The 18,504-nt window shown below is 42.3% G+C and overlaps 1 protein-coding gene across 2 annotated transcripts in view; it reads right to left on the bottom strand.

Annotated features, from left to right (window-relative positions):
- Window positions 1–18,504, bottom strand: part of mgat5 (alpha-1,6-mannosylglycoprotein 6-beta-N-acetylglucosaminyltransferase) — an 83,273-nt gene that overhangs the window by 2,730 nt on the left and 62,039 nt on the right. For both annotated transcript variants that reach the window (XM_037091489.1, XM_037091490.1), the window contains 5 exons: window positions 8,650–8,799; window positions 3,367–3,513; window positions 3,173–3,289; window positions 2,152–2,226; window positions 1,553–1,710 (listed from right to left, as the gene is read on the bottom strand). In XM_037091489.1, coding sequence (XP_036947384.1) covers window positions 1,553–1,710; window positions 2,152–2,226; window positions 3,173–3,289; window positions 3,367–3,513; window positions 8,650–8,799 — 647 coding nt within the window. The remainder of the gene's footprint in view (window positions 1–1,552; window positions 1,711–2,151; window positions 2,227–3,172; window positions 3,290–3,366; window positions 3,514–8,649; window positions 8,800–18,504) is intronic.

Below are 18,504 nucleotides of genomic sequence, written 5' to 3'. Positions count from 1 at the left end.
TGCCTCCACTCGCCCGCCGCTGCCTCCACTCGCCCGCCGCTGCCTCCACTCGCCCGCCGCTGCCTCCACTCGCCCGCCGCTGCCTCCACTCGCCCGCCGCTGCCTCCACTCGCCCGCCGCTGCAAGACTTCAGCCTTTTCTAGTTTTCTGTACCATAACCCACCCCGTACATCTCTCCGAAATGCCGGGGAGGAACGCTCCTCCTCCCCGACCCCACTACTGCGGGATTGTTCCTTTGTTCCAGGTACTGGCAACGGGCGGGATTCGAACCAGGTGCTTACGCCCCTGGTACCTTCAACGGTCACGAACAAACCCACCGCGCCACCGAGTCCCCTTCACACTCAAACCTTCTCTCCGAGCGCTTTTTAGTTTTCAGTTTCCGTGTTGGCCTTTAAAAGGCCCACAAAGGATTCGAACCAACATGCTCCGAATCTCTAACCAAGCTTCTAACACGCTGCGCTATCCGACCTGACAGTCTTCATCTGCGCGTCTGCAGGCTTTTCACCTCTTCCTTAGGATAAGTAACTTCAAAAGCCACACAAAGGATTCGAACCAACATGCTCTGAATCTCTAACCAAGCTTCTAACACGCTGCGCTATCTGACCTGACAGTCTTCACCTGCGCGTCTGCAGGCTTTTCACTTCTTCCTTTGGATAAGTAACTTCAAAAGCCACACAAAGGATGTCAGGGTTTGAACCCACAACCTTCAGTCTTCAAAAGAACACTTTATCTTCCTGAGCTAATGAGTTGGGGATAAATGTTTGTGTCTGAGAGGAGTTCACTCTTTGTTTTGGACATCAGGTTTAAAAATCACCTGAACTACCCAGGGTCTGTGAGAGACGCAGAAGTTGTTGCATCCAATTAGCTCAGCGAGGTAAAAGCAGGGCTGGAAGTTTTGAGGTCGTGGGTTCAATTCTTGATTGATTTTCAAGGGTTGATGTTGAAAAGAGTGAAATGTGAAAGAAACTGTGTGTATTAGTCAGATCCAGTAGCTTGGGCTGATAGAGGGCTGGTCAGCAGGTCTGAGGTTGCAGGTTCAAACCCTGGGTAGTTCATGTGATTTATGACGAAAACAAAGAGTGAAATCCTCTCCGAAAGAGAAGTTTGTCCCCAACTGTTTAGCTCAGGAAGATAAAGCGCTGCTGTGAAGACTGAAAGTCGTGGGTTCGATTCTTGATTAATTTTGGAGTGTTGAGGTTGAAAAGAGTGAAATGTGAAAGAAACAGTGAGTAACAGTCAGATCCAGTAGCTCAGGGTGATAGGAGCCTGGTCAGCAGTTCTGAGGTCGTGGGTTCGAGTCCTGATTGAGTTTGTGTTTGATTCTTATAAAAGTCATAAGTTTGAAGTACGAATTGAAAAGCGCCCGGAGAAGTAGTCTGAGTGCCCGGCGGACTGGTGGAGGTGTGTCTCCTCCCCGGGCTTTCCGAGAGATGGAAGCAGGGGGTTGTGAAAAAAAAGAAGCACGAGCGGCTGAACTTTTACTGAAGTGTGAGGACGGGGCAAAATTCGACCGCCCTCCGCCCACCGCCCACCCTCCCACCGCCCCACTCACCTGGCCAGGTCCTTGTCCTTGTTGAGGTGTTGGAAGAAGGACGGCTCACAGATGAGCTGCTCCTCCTGACACACCTGCTTACAGGAGCGTCCTGGCTCAGCCAGTTTGACCTGCAGAGCGTTGAGCGGGGGCCACATCACCTGACCGTGGCAGAAGTCCTGACCACACAACACACACACACACACACACACACATCAGTACTGCAGACCACCTCAACAATAGGCAAGGTACATCAACAAAGTCAGGTACAGGTGCTAAGAGGATATTTTTAGAAATCTGTCCTGCCTCAGGGATGAAGAGTGACTTATTCCATTTAGACATATACATCAACAAAGCTAAAGAAATACATCATAGAATATACTATCTTATATAGTTTTAATGTGAGATTGTAGCTGTTCATTCATGTCCCTGTAGGGGCTTCATACAGTTGTCAACTTTTACAAATTCAACAAACAAATAAAACCTTCCCAGGACGTTCCAGCCCTATCCAGACCCATCATCTGTGTGTTGACAGGGTTGACTTGTGTGTTTAAATGTATTTCCGGCCCCTGAATGACCCAGCTAACTTCATGCAGAGGCGACAGATATGGAGGCAGTACCTGGTTCTCAATGAAGGCGTTGACTCTCTGCAGCATCCCCTCACAGGTGAACTCGTATGGCAGGTAGGGCTCAATCTGATCACACAAACAAACAACAGGTCAAAGAAGTGTCAGCAGAGGACACTCTGCATGAGCTTGTTTCATTGTATGTCATCTTTTGAGTCCTGTCCAGAGTCTGAAACTTCAAGCAGAGAGGACCAACAACTGAAGCTTTGTGGTGCCACTAAGTGACTGTGTGTGAAGGGAGAAAGACGAGTAGGAGGAGGAGAGGGGAGGGAAGGAGCACGAGCCAAGCTGGAGCCTGGTAGGCTGCAGCTCGCCACGGATCACAAAGCATATGAGGCTCCGCAGGCTTGTCTGCTGAACAAAGCCATTGTTCTGAATCTGAATGTTGTTGTTGTTCTGAATATCATTGGGTTTGAGCGAAGTTGTGACCATTTTGCGCTGCTGTCTGATATTTTATAACCTATATGAGGAAGTAATTAGCAGATGAATCAGGACAGAAGGTCCTTAACAGCAGCACATGTATGTAATTATTTGTGAGTGTAAATTATTTATTTGTATATCTGGATGCCTCCAATGATTTCATGTCCAATAATGTTTTGTGTTTGTAAACTGTCTGCTACAGTTTATATTATTGATGTCCCCTTGTTTTTACATTGGACATCATCTTAAAAATAATTTCTAACTCAGAATTGAAATAAATACAATATTAATGATGTAATAATAAATTAGTAATGAGTAAAATAGTAATTAGTAAATTGAGTCTCTTTTGAGGTTTTGCATCATACATGGACTCTGATTACATCCATATGAGCTCCAACAAATTGTAAACTGTATTTTTTCCAAACAATCACTTAAAAATATTATTCCTTTGCAGCTGCACTTGCTATAAAGCACAATGAAACAACAAGGATACTTAATAAGAGACTGGAACTGAAATCAGGGCATTAAACAATATTGAACCATTTCCTAACCGACTGACTACATTCCATCCTCTCGTGTCTACTTGTGTGTTTACCTTCTGGCTGAGGATAGACCGGATGGCCCTCTCCACCTCTGCAGAGTTCTCTATATCCACCGTCCACACGTGGGGTTGACCGATGTACACCTCAGCGTAGGGGTGCTGAGAGGTCAGCTGCAGAGAGAGTGGAAGTTAGGAAGAACAAACCCAGCTTTTAAAGGTTACCTGTTGAGCAGAGGAGAAACGCTTACCTCTCTCAGCGTGGGTTTGCCCTTGAAGAAGTCTGTGTTCTTGCTGCTCTTTGGCGGGTTGAATTTGGGGTTGAGGAAGGCGCAGCCATTGGCGATGGCCTCCAGGGGGGCGGGACCCTCGTAGGGGAAGGATAGACCCACAAACAGCTGCAGAGGAGAGAAAACCAAGATCTGTAGATCTCTAGAACTGCAGCTACTGAAATCGAAGAGCGTGCCAAGTGTAGAGGTGTACATAAGTTCATTGGCTGTGTTGAGGAGTTTCTGTTGTTAGCTGATAGCAGCAGTCGGCCCGTGTTGATGGAAACCTCCCATGTTATCAGCACAAAATACAGTCAAGGCAGCACTTTTTCTCCATGAAACAAGGGAGGAAAAACAAGCAGAATAATGTGAAGACACCCCTCTAATGTTTATTCCTCCCTAAAGGCCGTGAAGTTTGGTACACAGGGAGTTCTGTGGAGATTTTGCAGATGGAAACACACAACAGTAGCAGCCAATTAAGGAAAAACTATTAACAAACCCTCAAGATGCTCGCAATTACACCACCGTATATAAAGCAATATTTATACACCACCAGAGCTCTATCATTCAGTCTCAGACTGAGCGTGGTCACCCTAAGAGTAATATCCTGGTCCTGCTTGTATATTTTTTAGAATACAACAACTCAAATTATCAGTAAATCTAAGAGGAAAAACATAAGGAAAGCCAATAAAGTACTTGGTTCGTTCTGCTTTTCTTTCCTCTTAATTATCTTACAACCCACTTTGGGAACCTACTGACTTACTGGTGTGTTGATTCAGGTTAACTGTATTAAACATCACCATATGTTTATGTTGCTTTTATTGATATTTATTTACCCAAGTACTTTACTTAACATCATTTTGAGGTACTTGACAGAGGGATGAATAGGTGAAGGTGTGGTGTAAGATGATCTGAGGGCTCATAGTTCAGTGGAGAATGCAATAGTTTACACACTGTATCCCCTGTGGGTGTTCAGATACAGCCTACAGTTGTACTCACACACTTTAAAGTAAACACCGTACCTACAGAGAGCTGGAGGTGGCTCGAATAACAAGTTCACTCCTCCTGGATGGAAAGAGCAAATATTTGCCGAAGCGGCGTGTCCACATGAGAAAGAGACAGTTATCCAAAAACACAGAGATGAGGGTGGAGGAGAGTGGAGGAGGAGGTGGTGGTGGTAAAAGGCTAGTGGCTCATTTACTGGGGCAACAATGACCGGTCTGTGTGAGTTGTATTGCAGGAACACAACAGAAAGTCAACACAGTGTCTTTAACGCACAGTGCAGAGCTGTACCATGAAGCATGTCAGCACACACTCCACTCCGCTTACATGTGAACAGAACCAGACAGTTGTTAGAAACAAACTTCGGCCAACAGGTGGCAGCAGAGCACGTTCAATCTCTTTCTCTGAGTGTGCTGCATGCAAAAGCTCCTCAATGCTGAGAAACAGTCACCTCCTATTTATAGGGGGCAATGAGGGGAGGGGGTGAAAAGGGGAGACAGACATACACACTGAACGACTCAACGGTGGGAATGAATGAACGATCTCTGCGTCTCCTGTGAGCGTTTCCTTGCATTGAAGCAGTTTTGTGTGCTCTGGTTCAAGGACGTCCTGGTTCTAAGATCTGCTGCTGCACATCAGAGCTGCTGTTTTATTGATTTCTTGGAGAATCCTGCCTTTGTGTTCATTTATAACCAGATCTAAACACACTGCCACATGCAACAACACCCGGCGAGAAGGCACACGAACAGTTGCACGTGACAGACAGTAACAGAGAGATGTCACGAAAGTACAAGACAGGCCTTCATCAAATGTATCGCACAGAGAGGAACAGGAAGTTATTGAGAGCATGTGCGCTGATAAATATGACTCCACTATCTTTATCTGTGACTCACATGACTATTTAAGTTGAAGAGCTGACCATACTGACATGACTGAGAACCATCTCACTGTTGTGCTCCCACACAACGTGCTTGGATTCTGGTAGCGCTGCAGCAGCCCCGCGCCACATCAATTAAACAATGCGGTCGCTGAGTTTAATGAGCCAGCGAGTTAATTAGGCTGTTTTATATTGGCATTTTCTAATTCCAGCACCTGCCAGGGGATGTGTTTGTTTTCTACTATGCGGAATGTGATGACAAACCAGATGTACAAGACAAGTGGAATGAGCTCCAAAACAGAACTTCTTTCCAATTTCATATAGAGTTCTATGGTTAATATATAATGCGATGGGTGTGTGGAAGGAGTAGCAAAATAAGGAACATGTGTAAGACAAGCCAGAGGCAGACAGTAGGAGCCAATTAAACAGAGTTAGACATATGAGATGGAGGCGAAGCAAAGTTAGAAAAATCAGACGCGGTAAAGCTCACCTCACTTCAGAGCTTAGATCACTGACACAGAACAGCACGTCAGAGTTTATTTTAGGATATTTAGAGAAAAAATGCAATATCAGACATCAACACAAGTATTTTTACAACACACTCTGTCAATAGTTGAACCCTCGTGAGGATGGTTAGCTGAGGCGGCCTGATTGCACGTTAACAGTCAATGTGTAGTTGGAAAACTGTGCTAAAATGGGTTTTCATTCAGCTTCATGTGCCAGTTATGGAATTTTTCTATTGTGCTGCATCTCTAGTGAAAGTTATCCTGCAAGGCTACTCTAATCCAGCAAACTAAAACTCACTCTGGCAGCATTTTTTTTGTGTTGTTTTTCAACACTTTAATGATCGGCTCCACTGCTGAATACACCTTCACTCTTCACTCCAAAAGCCTCCAACATCACTGGGTTTTTGGTTTTCAGGTGCTCAGTGCAGAGCTGGATTTACCGGCCAAAAATCGTTTTTGGCTGAAGCCGCGCTCAGAATCTTTTCAGCACAAAAGAGGGTTTAAATCTCAATCCATCTTTTTTTTCTATAAAAGTCTGAATCATGATCTGTTGCTCCCTCGCTCCCTTTTTATCCCTGCCCCAGCTCTTGTCTGATGTCTCTCTCCTCGCTCTGTCTGCTTCTCCTCCCTCCCTTCCTGGGCTGATGGGAAAGCGTCTGGTTTCAGAGGTTGAAGAAATCGAAGCTCTCTTCCACCTTATTCTTCTGAAAAGGATGATGACCGGAGCCAAAAAGACAGACTCCATCTTTCAGTGCCAGCACTAATGATTGTTTTTCACCTTCAGCACACATTGTTGTCTGGTTTTTAAAGCCCACGTTATTTTAATTCCATTCCCCTATGGCGATGGGCAACTCCATAAAATTTAGTGGATATTCACCGCTTCCCCCTGTGTTGTGAACGTAAAAGAAAAGTAGATCGTGTAATTTAATTGATAGCTTGACTCCTTCCCTGATTGTCCAATCATAGCTTAGCAACCATAAGGAAATAATGTGCATGAGGCTCTAATAAGAGGGATTTCAAGAGTTTGGGTGTGGAGATTTCTTTTTAGCCTTTCCTAAACCAAAAACACATGAGTATAAGAATGCAAGGAATGGATTTAACAGTGTGTTTATCAGCTCTAACATCTGCAAATGGTAGCAGATGGTATGTCTGGATAACAAGCTAACTATATCCAGCAGTAACATAGTTCAAAGGACAAGTAGCACACCATTAACTAACTAATGTATGTGTAGGCTACAGGTCAGGTTAATAAAAGTTAATGTTTACAACTAGCACATACAGTGTGTAGTATTTCCTCACTGTGGAAGCCAGGTCTTGGATGCTATCTGAGTTTTCGCTAATGTTGGCAGCTCTGTCTCGCTCTTAATTGACTTTAGGGAACCCCGGCTAACTGTACCCAAGAGAGCCCTATGTCAGCCAAACACAGAGGTTTGTCCTCATCCAAAAAGCCTTTTCAAGTGACTAAAACTGTTTGAAAATAGAGCTAACAAGGTAGTGGTGAAATAACAGTCTGATCTTCCATTCTTTTTTAATCAAACTTAAAATATCAGAATGAACCAACTAGCTCTACACTGGACAATATAAGAGCAATGCTGTTACTTTACTTCTTCGTGGATGTGCTAACTCTTTAGATTTTCCTTCAGCCATTTAGCACAATATTACAAAGCAATTCAAAACCTTAAACATGTAGTTTAAGACTGTGACTGATAGACTGAAGCCTGTGACTGTGTGATACATTATAAAGACAGACAGGGTCAGCATTTTCAACCAACTGATGGAGCTAATGTAAGCTTAACTGGCTAGCTAGCTGCCCAAAATCATGATCATCTTAAATAAGTGAAGGTTATCAGATTAAGTATCTTAATAAGCTCGCTCGCTGTGTCAGATCTTATTTTGTCTTAAAAAGTGTAAAATTAAGTACGGAATTGTTAAGTGTCAAATCTGGCACTGCAACTGTTTCAGACATTATTGATAACTAAATGTGTTTATGTGTTCTTAATTTGTATTAAATCAATTTGAGGTAAGAGGCTCTCCACTTTGAAGCTTTCAGTACACAAAACAAAGCTATATGTGTTCATCAGATCACAACATGTGAACATATAAAGTGTGTCTAGCCGAGAGCAGTGACTCCAGTCTGATGTAGTCTGGCTGCAGACTCTGTGCTGTGTCCTTGTCTTTGTGACTGAGAGTGGGTTGAGTGGTGAGAGGAAGGGACAAGTCATGACGTGAATGGAGAAGTGCTTCTGTGGACCGCTGGACTGAGGACGGACTCATGAAAAGGACCTTGATCTAAGTGACTCCACTTTGTCTAGGAGGGCCTCTGTTCACCGACACTTTTTAATTTCATCATCCAACATCTCTTTTAAGAATCACGTCTTCGCTCTCTAAAATGTCTTTTACTGTAAGATTTACATTAAAGAGCTGAAATTGTGTTTATAAATAAAAGTGTGCACATGAGCCGTCTTTTAGATTGAGTGGGTTTAGCCACATTTTGTAATACAATAAAAAATGAATGTTTGTGAATTAAGTTAAGTTAGATCTGAGCATTTCTTTAAGGAAAGCGCACAATTAATTCAAAAAAAATATTTCCAAGCAAGTGTCTCAGTGTCACTGTGACTGCTATTAAGGGAACATTCAGGGCAGGTTTCACAGCCTCGCCGCACACAAACAGGCCATGGTTTAATAAAACCACACTGTCCTCGATATTCTGCAGGTTAGCCAGGCCACAGTTTCTCGGTCATTTAAAAAATGTCCGAGGGAAAAGCGTAGGAGGTGGTATGTGGCTTTCACAGTCATTTAATAAGCCCCATACCCTCACTCTTTTATTTCCCTGCAGGGTCATTTTTTCAACTGAGACAATTTACAGCTGGATGGACTCACCTTGGTTTCTCTGAGGAGGAACTGCAGGTCTCGGCCGCTCAGGATGCCGTGGTTCTTGACGTAGCTGGGGAGGTGCACGGTGCTGGTGCCATGCACCGTGCCGTGCACCTCCATGTAGCTGTGGATGGTGTCCAGGTATTTCTTTTTGTCCTGGAACAAACAGGGCAATACATTTAGTTTTTTCACTGATTATTCAAGGATGTACACAAACCATAATCCTTGGGAAAACAGATAAAAGAACACCACATTTACTGCAAAATACTGACACAAATTGATATTTACTATGTTTATAAAATGATTTAGGTTATCTAACCTAAGCTGGTCTAATCCAGAGAAAAACCTCCTTGAATGAACCATTCTGATTTACATTGTTTTTTGAGAAGGGATCAGTATCATTACTCTGTTATGTGGCCTGATGAACCTTTGTTCAAGCTACCTGACTGACCATCTGGCCACAATGGAAGGCCAAGCTAAAAATAGCATTGTACGAAGAGCGTCAGTGTGCACAATACCCTGCTATTGTTTATTAAAGTCTACCTGATCCGGGATGTCCTTGATGAAAAAGACACTGAAGCATTCAAAGCATGCCAATGAAACCTGCTTCCTTTATACCAAAAGTCATACCCAGCCTACTCCCATCACACTGGAATGCTGCCCAGCAGATTTTACAGCCGACCAGATAAAAAGTCATACTAGCAGATAAAGACATTTAAATACAAATTTTATTTAATTGTAATTTTTTGAGGGGCAGTCCACCTGATGTTTGAAATGAGCATAAGTTCTAAATCTGTGAGCTCATGTTGCAGTTAATTCAGATTTGTCTGGCCCTCTTCCTGCTCAGAAAGATTTCCAGATGACCTCGTTTACCTGGACCTGGACAACAACTGTGACCACAAGTCAGTATATCTCAGTTTCTGTTGCATTGACATTGACACTATCTTTAAAAGCAACTTTTCTGAATTTGCCAACTTTATAGTGGGGGATGCTAAGTGTGTACTTCTTGAATTTGGGGTTTTAGTTGTTGTGCTCAACACAGGAAATCACCCATGAGAAAAATGTGTGACCTTGTTAGCTATTGGAATTTCTAACTCCATGTCATGTCATTTTATAAGGTAAAAGAATAATGTTAACATCCAGTGCATTGCCTATTCAGCATAGCAGGTATAATCAGTCCATTATAGTATATCCACCCTGACAAAGACTGTGTGAGGCCCAAACCTTTCATCCCTTTAAACCATTTATGTGCACCCCCAAAAAGGATGTTTTTAATATTAATTCTTCTTTGCTTAAAAGTGTGCTTTTATCTTCAAGGGCACCTTTAAGGTTGCCTGAATTTACTGCAGTGATTTCACTTTGCCTCTGCGTTCTTTCATGTGTTTGGAGGTTTGTGAAAACAGTCCAGCATGTCATGAAACAGAATTCCAAATGATATCAAAGAAGTGTATGTGTGAGCTGGGGTTAAGTGGACTGCGTAGCAAGAAGTGAAAAGGTAAATTGTCTTAATGGAATCTCACAAAAGTGTTGACTTTTTTTGACAAAACCATTTCTTGAACTGGCCAATAATGTGTTTAATTTTATCATCTTCTACAGCAGAAGCCTCTTTTTAAAAAACTAAGTTGAGTTAATCTGTTTGGATGGAAACAGAATAAAAAGCCTTTGTCCCCACGCGATTCTCACAGCAGGTCTTTGATTTCAAAAACCGAGGACATGACTGCAGTATAACCCAGCCAAATTTTCACACAAAATATTCTCCATGTTTCTTCTGTTGAAGTGCAAAATGTGTCTTTTTCAGTTTGTCCTGCACTTTCTAAAACGTAGTCATCAGGGAGCAGTGTACAGTCCAGCTCAACACTCTTAAAGCTGAGCACTTCAGGGAGGCAGTATAGATGAAAGCCTTTTTCTCCATAATGACAGGATGTCTCAAAGGCACATTCACCGGTTATGTACATGCACACACACACATACACATATACGTGTGCGCGCGCGCGCGCGCGCACACACACACACACACACACACACACACACACAGCTAAACTGGAATATTATTGATCACCCATTGTTTCAACACTCGCGAAGCAGCAAAGCCTCATTACTGTTAAAAGTTACCCGTTTCAAATTTACTCACAACTCCTACACACAAGCCTGCCTTAGAAAGTGTTCTGCCTCCAGGACATTGGTGTGTGTGTGTGTGTGTGTGTGTGTACGTGTGTCTACCTCAGTGCTTCCTTTTCGGGTTTAAATTTCAGGTAGCCGCTCGTCAGGGTCTCTGGAGGCCTGGCTATCAGATGCCTCCAGCCAGCCTGCTGTAACTAAAGCAGCCCGTGTGTGTGTGTGTGTGTGTGTGTGTGTGTGTGTGTGTGTGTGTGTGTCTGAGTGTGAGTGAGGGAGATGAAGTCCTAATTAGAGGTTGAAATCACTATCCTGTAATCTTTTCACTCAGGAGAGCAGGGCGAGGATTTATGTGCGTGTATGAAGGGATTTAAAAACGAAGGTTACCGGTAGGTACCTGGAGAAGAGGCTCTCACACACTCACACACGCACACACTTTTCAAACTCTACCAAAGGTTGTGCATGTAAAAAACCCTAGTTTTTACACTTGAACCTTCCCTGTAGTGAGGCTAAAAAATGCAATAATTTGCATGTTCAGATTGGGGACTGGGGATTATCTGGTTTCAGGTTCTTAAATGTAAAGATTTGCTGTTTTTGTTTGTCATTTCTGAAAGTAAAAGAAAGTAGAACATCCCTTTGCGAAATTGTGGGGAGATTTTTCACTATGTTTTGACTACTGACTACTATTTTATAGATTAATCAGTGACGAAAATAATCATGAACTGCAGCCCTGGTATACATACATTTATTGAATACATGGAATTATTACCATTTTTTATGTTTCCTTCAATGCAGAGCTGTAAAAACTGAATCTGTAAATACTGATACAAGGTTCAGGTTCAGGTTCTGTACTGATACAGAATGAGAGGGAGCAATGTGCTGTAAATTAGAATCATAATGAACATTTCTGGGTACATGTCCATGTGACAGTGAATGCTTGAAGCTGAAGGATAAAAAACAATACTAAAGGAAAGACATCCTATAGTCTCTAAAGGCAGATGGATCTGTGTGATGTGTGTTTATTGTGACCGCTTGAGTGACCGTGTGTGTGTGTGTGTGTGTGTGTGTGTGTGTGTGTGTGTGTGTGTGTGTGTGTGTGTGTGTGTGTGTGTGTGTGTGCAGAAGAACAGCATAGATTGCCATGACCCTTCGAGGCAGTTGCACCACAAAGCTTTTACGGTCAGAGGACATTGGTTGCCAGATGCGCTCTGGAGCATGTCTGGATTCTCTCTCACACAAATGTACACTCTTTGAATACAGGGGAAAGTGTTTAAAATAAACCAACAGCATCGAAAACAGGCTAAAAATTCCTGACAAAGAGCAATGGGAATGTAAGTGTAATGTAATGACAGTTTTAGATGAATTGTGGATTTTCTTTGCTTCTCCTTCACATAATGATACTGTGTCAACTTCAGTTCATAATCCTGCCACAGTTGTCAGCACACAGTGAAGCAGAAAGAAGTTATGACTCTGTAACACTAACAGGCGTGAAGACAGAGTGATAATATTACCAGAGTTTTCCCCTCCATGTCCTTGGACTGCCCATGTGGTGTTCAGCGAGAGGAGTGCGTGTATTCATCTGTATTGTACGTGGATGTATATATCTCAGAGCGCGTGCAATATGAAACCAGGAAGCAGATCGATTGCAGCAGCCTTGTACGGGAGCATGTGCTTAGGGAGTTATAAAATAACTGCTTTAGCTGGAGAGGTTGATTGAAGCAGGAGAGACGGAGGAGGAGGTGAGTTTTATGACCTTGTAAATCAGAGGGAATTTGTAAACCCTGGCTCGGAGAGGAAACAGGAGAGGCGGCGGCTGCAGCTTTCTGTCAGCCAAGGGGAGGGCTGAAGGATGGGTGTTCTGGGAAGGAAAGCTTAGCGGCTGACAGACACAACCTTTGAGGAAATAAAGGCAAAAAAGGTTGAGATGCATAATTAACCGATTCCCGTTTATGACGGCTAGCATTACAGCACTCACGAGGATAAAGGTGCAACATTGACAATTTGCAACCAGCTGACACAGAAATGCAATTTAATAGTGTGCATATCCAGTTAATTAGGGCTTTTTAAAAATATGTTTATTGTGCTTTAACACTCTCAAGTTAACACAACTAACATACTTCAGTCATGCTAGCATGTCCGTGAGGCTTAACTTGGGCAGAGCAGGGCTATGCTGGTAAAAAGCTAGCATCATGCTTAATATGCTGATGCATAGCACATATAAAAATCACCGGGTTCACTTATTGTCTTATTAGCATGCTAACATTTTGCTAATAAGGACAAAACACTTTAGCCAAGTAATATAACGTAAAACAGAGTATGCTCTGGTTGCTAAGAGAAAATCAATAATATTCAAATTTACTTTTACAGGACCAAAGCTATGTTTATAATCTTTTTAATAATTGAGGACAAAAATGAGGACAAGGAGCATCAGCTCTCTGATCTGTGGTTCTGATGGAAATAAACAAGCTTGACGTTTGAGTGTACAGCACCGTTTTTCTTTTTGTTATTAAACTTCTCCTCTCTATGTGTTCGTATAGAGGCGTAGCTGCAGCAGTGGGAGCAGATTCTGATGTTTCAGCACTTTATCTTGACAGGTAGCAGTGTCAAGACACTGGGGGATGTAGCAGATACATTTTGCCTTACAGCACATTTCAACTGAAACAATCAACCGTTTCCTGCACCTGAGACACTGTTTTTGATCCAGGCCTTGCCGTCCGTTTGTTAACTCCTTATGTTCTTTCTTTAAAATGAATTTATTGTACCTGTCTGTTGTCATTCTAGAGCTTTAATGTTCGGTGATGGTGCCCAGTGCTTGTTGTCTTTAAGCAAAGCATGATACGTGCAATAGTTTCTGACACCACTGCAGCAACATTAAGCTGCAGGGAGAACTTTTGCCAAATCAGAATGCAGACAGATGCACTTGGTTTAACTTACTCGACCCTCATACTGCCGTCGACATCAAACGCACCTCTGATAATCTTCCCATCTAAAATTATTTCCAAATGACAGACTCTGGGGCACCGAAACTGGCAGCTTGTCAGTCAGGACAAAAAATAACTTCAACCATTCTTCAGAGAAGGAGGAAACATTGTTTTCCCACATATCACACACACACTCTTACATACATTATACACTCGCTCTCTTTTATGCAAGTCTAACGTTTAGGTATTTTCACATCTATTGCATCTCTTACTCAAACAAACATTTAAAAAAATCAAAAACCATAGTTTGTCAGCAATCACATAGCAATCGCACACACTTCCTTCAAAAAATATGAGTGATTGCTATCATTCTAAGTATAGCATGACGTCAATGCGGCTCCTTACATCTGATAGACGGAGAGTGCTGCAAACCACTACAGATAAACACATACCTGGTGTAACAGATAAATGTTAACAGATGTACTTGTAAATAAAGAGCCTAACGAATGTCACGCAAAACCAAGTCAATAGTTTGACAGATACTTAAGAAATCCCCAGAGGGACATGGTTGGCACAATCGTCTCCAGAAGGGCTTGGAGTGCATTCAGGAGGTGTTATTTACTTCAGTGCCTTGCCACGCCCCATTAGACATAACAGTGTAGAACCGATCGGCGTTTGGTAGCTGGCCATGTTTCTGACTGTCAGGCAGCAAAGAAGGTGCCGTGTGAAGTCCCTGCAACGTATATGTTGGCTGCACAATCATCCAAGTGTAACAATCTGAAAAAATAAATAAAAAACTCACAGCAACTGTAATACTCCTGCATGTCCTACAGCTACAAAAACACCTGTTAATGTCATATGCTTCATTGGGCGTAATTAAAAGCTTTGCACCTTGTATACAGAAGCTAACGACCCCAGGGGGGATCTTAACACCAATTCCATACATTCAAGCTACTTCTTAGTGAAGCATGCAGTGAACAAAGCAGGTGCCATCAGGAGGGAGTCAAATTATTTAAAACCTAATTATCAAAACATTTTCTGCCCTTGGTCCATGTAGTATAAGCAGAGCTGGGCAGCATGCTCGATCAAAACAAGAATAATTACTTGTTCTTCTAATATTAATGTTATTATTTTCCTCGACTGCAGCTAGTATAATTCATTTCACTGTTAATTACACTATTTTTCTCATACCGCGTTGATTGCATTCCGTCTTTACTCATAAATCTGAAAAAGTCATTACTGCTTCGATGAATGACTGAGGAGGCGAACGGCTGGCCTTTAAAGTGTTCGCCCTCCTTTTGCTCAATCAAATCAAAGTAGATGGAACGCAACACATTTCAGGTCACTCTGAGTCCAGGCAAGGTCAGTGTGTCCTCACTCCAGAAGAGGAAATGACTAAGTTAAACCACATCTCAAAATGTTCAGCTTATGTGGGACATCTGTTGTTTTCTAACAAGAATAATGTTCACACTCAAAATATGTAATCGCTTTCAAATTTTAATTTCAAAAGGAAAGGTATTGCTCTTCCAATTCAATTGTTTTCAGTACTGGCTATTGCACTTAGCCATATTGCAATATTGATTATATTCCGATTAATTGCTCAGCCCCAACATATCACATTTTAGATCTGAGCTACAAAGTAAACCAATAACAGCACCTTCTGAAAATGTCTTGGGCCTAATTCAATAAAACATCTGTGACAGAAGGAGTCGATTTAATAACCGCACTAACATTTCCCACTCCAGCCCAGCTCTTTCCTCAAATGTCCAATTCGGGTTTCTACACTGGCACTCACAGCGGCTTAATGGCACCGGGGATTGCTTCATCAGATCAGACAGGCACTGTAAAACTAAAGAAGGTTTAATGTTCAGCTCAACTTGGTTATCCATCTTCAAAAGGGGGAAAGAGCACACTGGTGTCTGTTTATGAGCACGAAAGGGTAAGCGTGTGGGATGGCCGCCCTTCCTACTCTGCATATGTCAGCACTGTGCGTATATACGTGTGTTTGTCTGTGTGTCCCTGACAGCTCAGTGTGTCTTTCATCGGCATGTCCTCCGATCTGCTGCCAAAGGCCTGCAGCTTTTCCCTCTACATACATCCTACTCATTCTCACCTTTCTCCGCGTTGCCTTCTGCCTCATCAAATGCTTTCTGACAGACTGAACACTGAAAAACAGGGATACTGACTGATTTTATAACGAGATGGCACACTGATGGGGTGAGGACTGGGTTAAAGCCTTTAAACTCTATGTTAACAGGTTGACGACATGTCTCGACTTGAAATAGTAGTGCAGACCATCCATAGACATGCAGTTAAACATTAGCTGGTTTCTATCATGTGTGTTTATATGGGAATAGAAAGATAAGACAGGCAGTCACTCTCGGCTCCCTCGCTCTGCTTTTCCACTCCTCCTACTGGGTTGCTATGGCGACGGCTCCCTCTGAGGTGGTCTGGCCATTTCATTTCGGGTCTCGCCATCAATGCTGCCTGTTCCACAACAAAATAATTACTCGCCATCCTGGTTCTTTAATCCCCAGGATCTCCTTTAAGTCCTTCAGGTCAGATGAGAGACTAGCCAGGTTTTCAGTGAGCCCAGAGAAAAATGAGGAGTAATGTAATTTTACTACAACTTGTTTCCCAAAAAAGGATCCCAGCTTTAATTACAGGTTTGACCTTCACCACTATTGTATAGTACAGACACCTCTCAACTGGGCATGAAGATATCCCCTAAAAATAACATTAAATCTGTCTGTTTTTGCACTTCTGCCATTCTAAAAAGTATTGCCGGTCCCATTTATTTAAAGGGGCATTATGTTTGTTTGGAGAAAAAATATAATTTTTTTTCCATAACTGTATAAACAAGCTGTTCTCAGAGGAAAATAAGGTCCCCAAGAACACTGTTTGAAGGTAGAAAGGTAGCAGGGCCCACCAAATATAAACAAAGTAAAACAGTATGAAATTATGTTTGTTTGTTCAGTTGTTTATTCTGTTTAATCAGTCACACAAAGAGACTTTGTTCGTTTAGGTCGTTTTGGCATAAAAAAAAAAGTTTCTCTTCTACACAGCAGCTTTATTTTTCCAATTCTGAAACAAAAATGAAAACAAAAGAATTTCAGGGCCTGGTTCTGAAAATCGATGCAATTTCAATTGGGACAACCTGACAAGACGTATATAGAAAGCATATAGCGCCAATTACCAGAGCCCCATTCAGTAATAGATTAGCAAGCCAGAGAGATATTGTTGCTATGCAGGCTATGCAACGCACAGCTCATGCTAGTAAATAATCGGAGTATTGAAGGTGTATGGACTATGATGAAAACATGTTCTGAATAAAGTGTGTGAGGGAGAGACTGTGCGTATGTGTGTCTGGGTGATTGCTCAATCCGCCTCTTGCGTTGGTTCACGTCGTACACCTGTGGGATGACTGCGACCTGAGCACCTTTGCATACTGATCAGGCAGGGAGAGAGCCTTTCAATGGGCTGTATTTTGCGTGAAGACTATTACTTGCCTAACCCACATTAACCCCGACAAATTAATCTGCGGGAAGGAGACGGAGTTCGACAGGAGAACTCTTCCGTTACAATGCTGTCTCAGGCACTCTATGGTCTGTGGTCTGTACAGATTTTCTCTGCATTAATTCTGTTTTGCAGCTCAATAAGGCAAAACATGGAGATAAGAATGACCTTGAAATACTACAAATATTTACTTCAGCTTCCTTTTTCAAGCCACTGCATTTTGTTTTATGAGGCCTACAAGGCAGAAGATAAAAGGGCTCACGTGGAATTATAAACATTGCAATTGGATGGTGTTAAGGAAGATAAGACCTGAAGATAACACACAATCTACAATTGTGGATGGCAGTAATCAGGACACAGGTCCTTGCACAACAACATAGGTAAAGAAGCCTTAAAATGAGAAACATGGAGGCCAAAGGAGCACTCTGAACGTTGGTAATCAGGGCTCAGAGATTTAATTTAATTTCTACAAATTAAAATGCTGACTGCACCTTCCTCAAGTGCTATCTGTTGCGTCTTCAAATCATTAATCTCCTTTAATTCCATTGTGAATTTTTACCTCAATTCAAGAAATAGTTTTCTTACAGTAGGCCTCACTTTTCTATTTTAAATAGCGAACATATCATTTGAAATGAACCCTCTCAAGTGTGGAGAAAGAGATCGAAGGACAGCGCAATTTGAAAGGAGAAGGGAGGGAAATGGAGTACGGCTGTCTGCTCGTTATCAGTCGGCTCCAAAATGGCCCTTTAATTAAAAGCAGGAGGTAATGAACACGCTTGGGAGTCTGATTAGTAGCTAATGCCCCTTGCTGTGAGCTGATGGGCTCCCCCGTCTGCCCTTTTAAAGCTAGACTGAATGGTTCCGACTCAGTAGTACTCGAAGCCACAAACCACAGCAGCACGCCTGCTACGTCTGGATTAAAACACCACAACACCTTGGGATTGAGAGCCTTACAATGAGGTTTTGAAATTCAAACTGTACACGCAATGTTCATCATGAATTTCTTTTAGATTAGGTATACCTGGATTGTGTTTGGTTACTGTCAATTATTTTCTAAACACAACACTTCCTTGTGTGTTCAGCTGTTTCTTGTTGTTTTGGATTGTATCACCTCCTTGGGATAAATTACCGTACACTTGTGTGTAACTGGTAACATTTATGGCATGCTAGTCAGTGTAAATAATTCAAAACTATTGGTATCACCTTTCAGATCACTTAAAGATCTTTTGATCATCCATGTTGGCTGTGTCAAAGTTCAACACATTGATGTCTTATCTATTATAGGGTGCAACAGAGCGTTAAAGAGGCA

Source organism: Acanthopagrus latus, chromosome 24 (assembly GCF_904848185.1).
Source record: "Acanthopagrus latus isolate v.2019 chromosome 24, fAcaLat1.1, whole genome shotgun sequence".
Taxonomy (NCBI): Eukaryota; Metazoa; Chordata; class Actinopteri; order Spariformes; family Sparidae; genus Acanthopagrus; species Acanthopagrus latus.
This window is presented reverse-complemented; position numbering and strand designations above follow the sequence as displayed.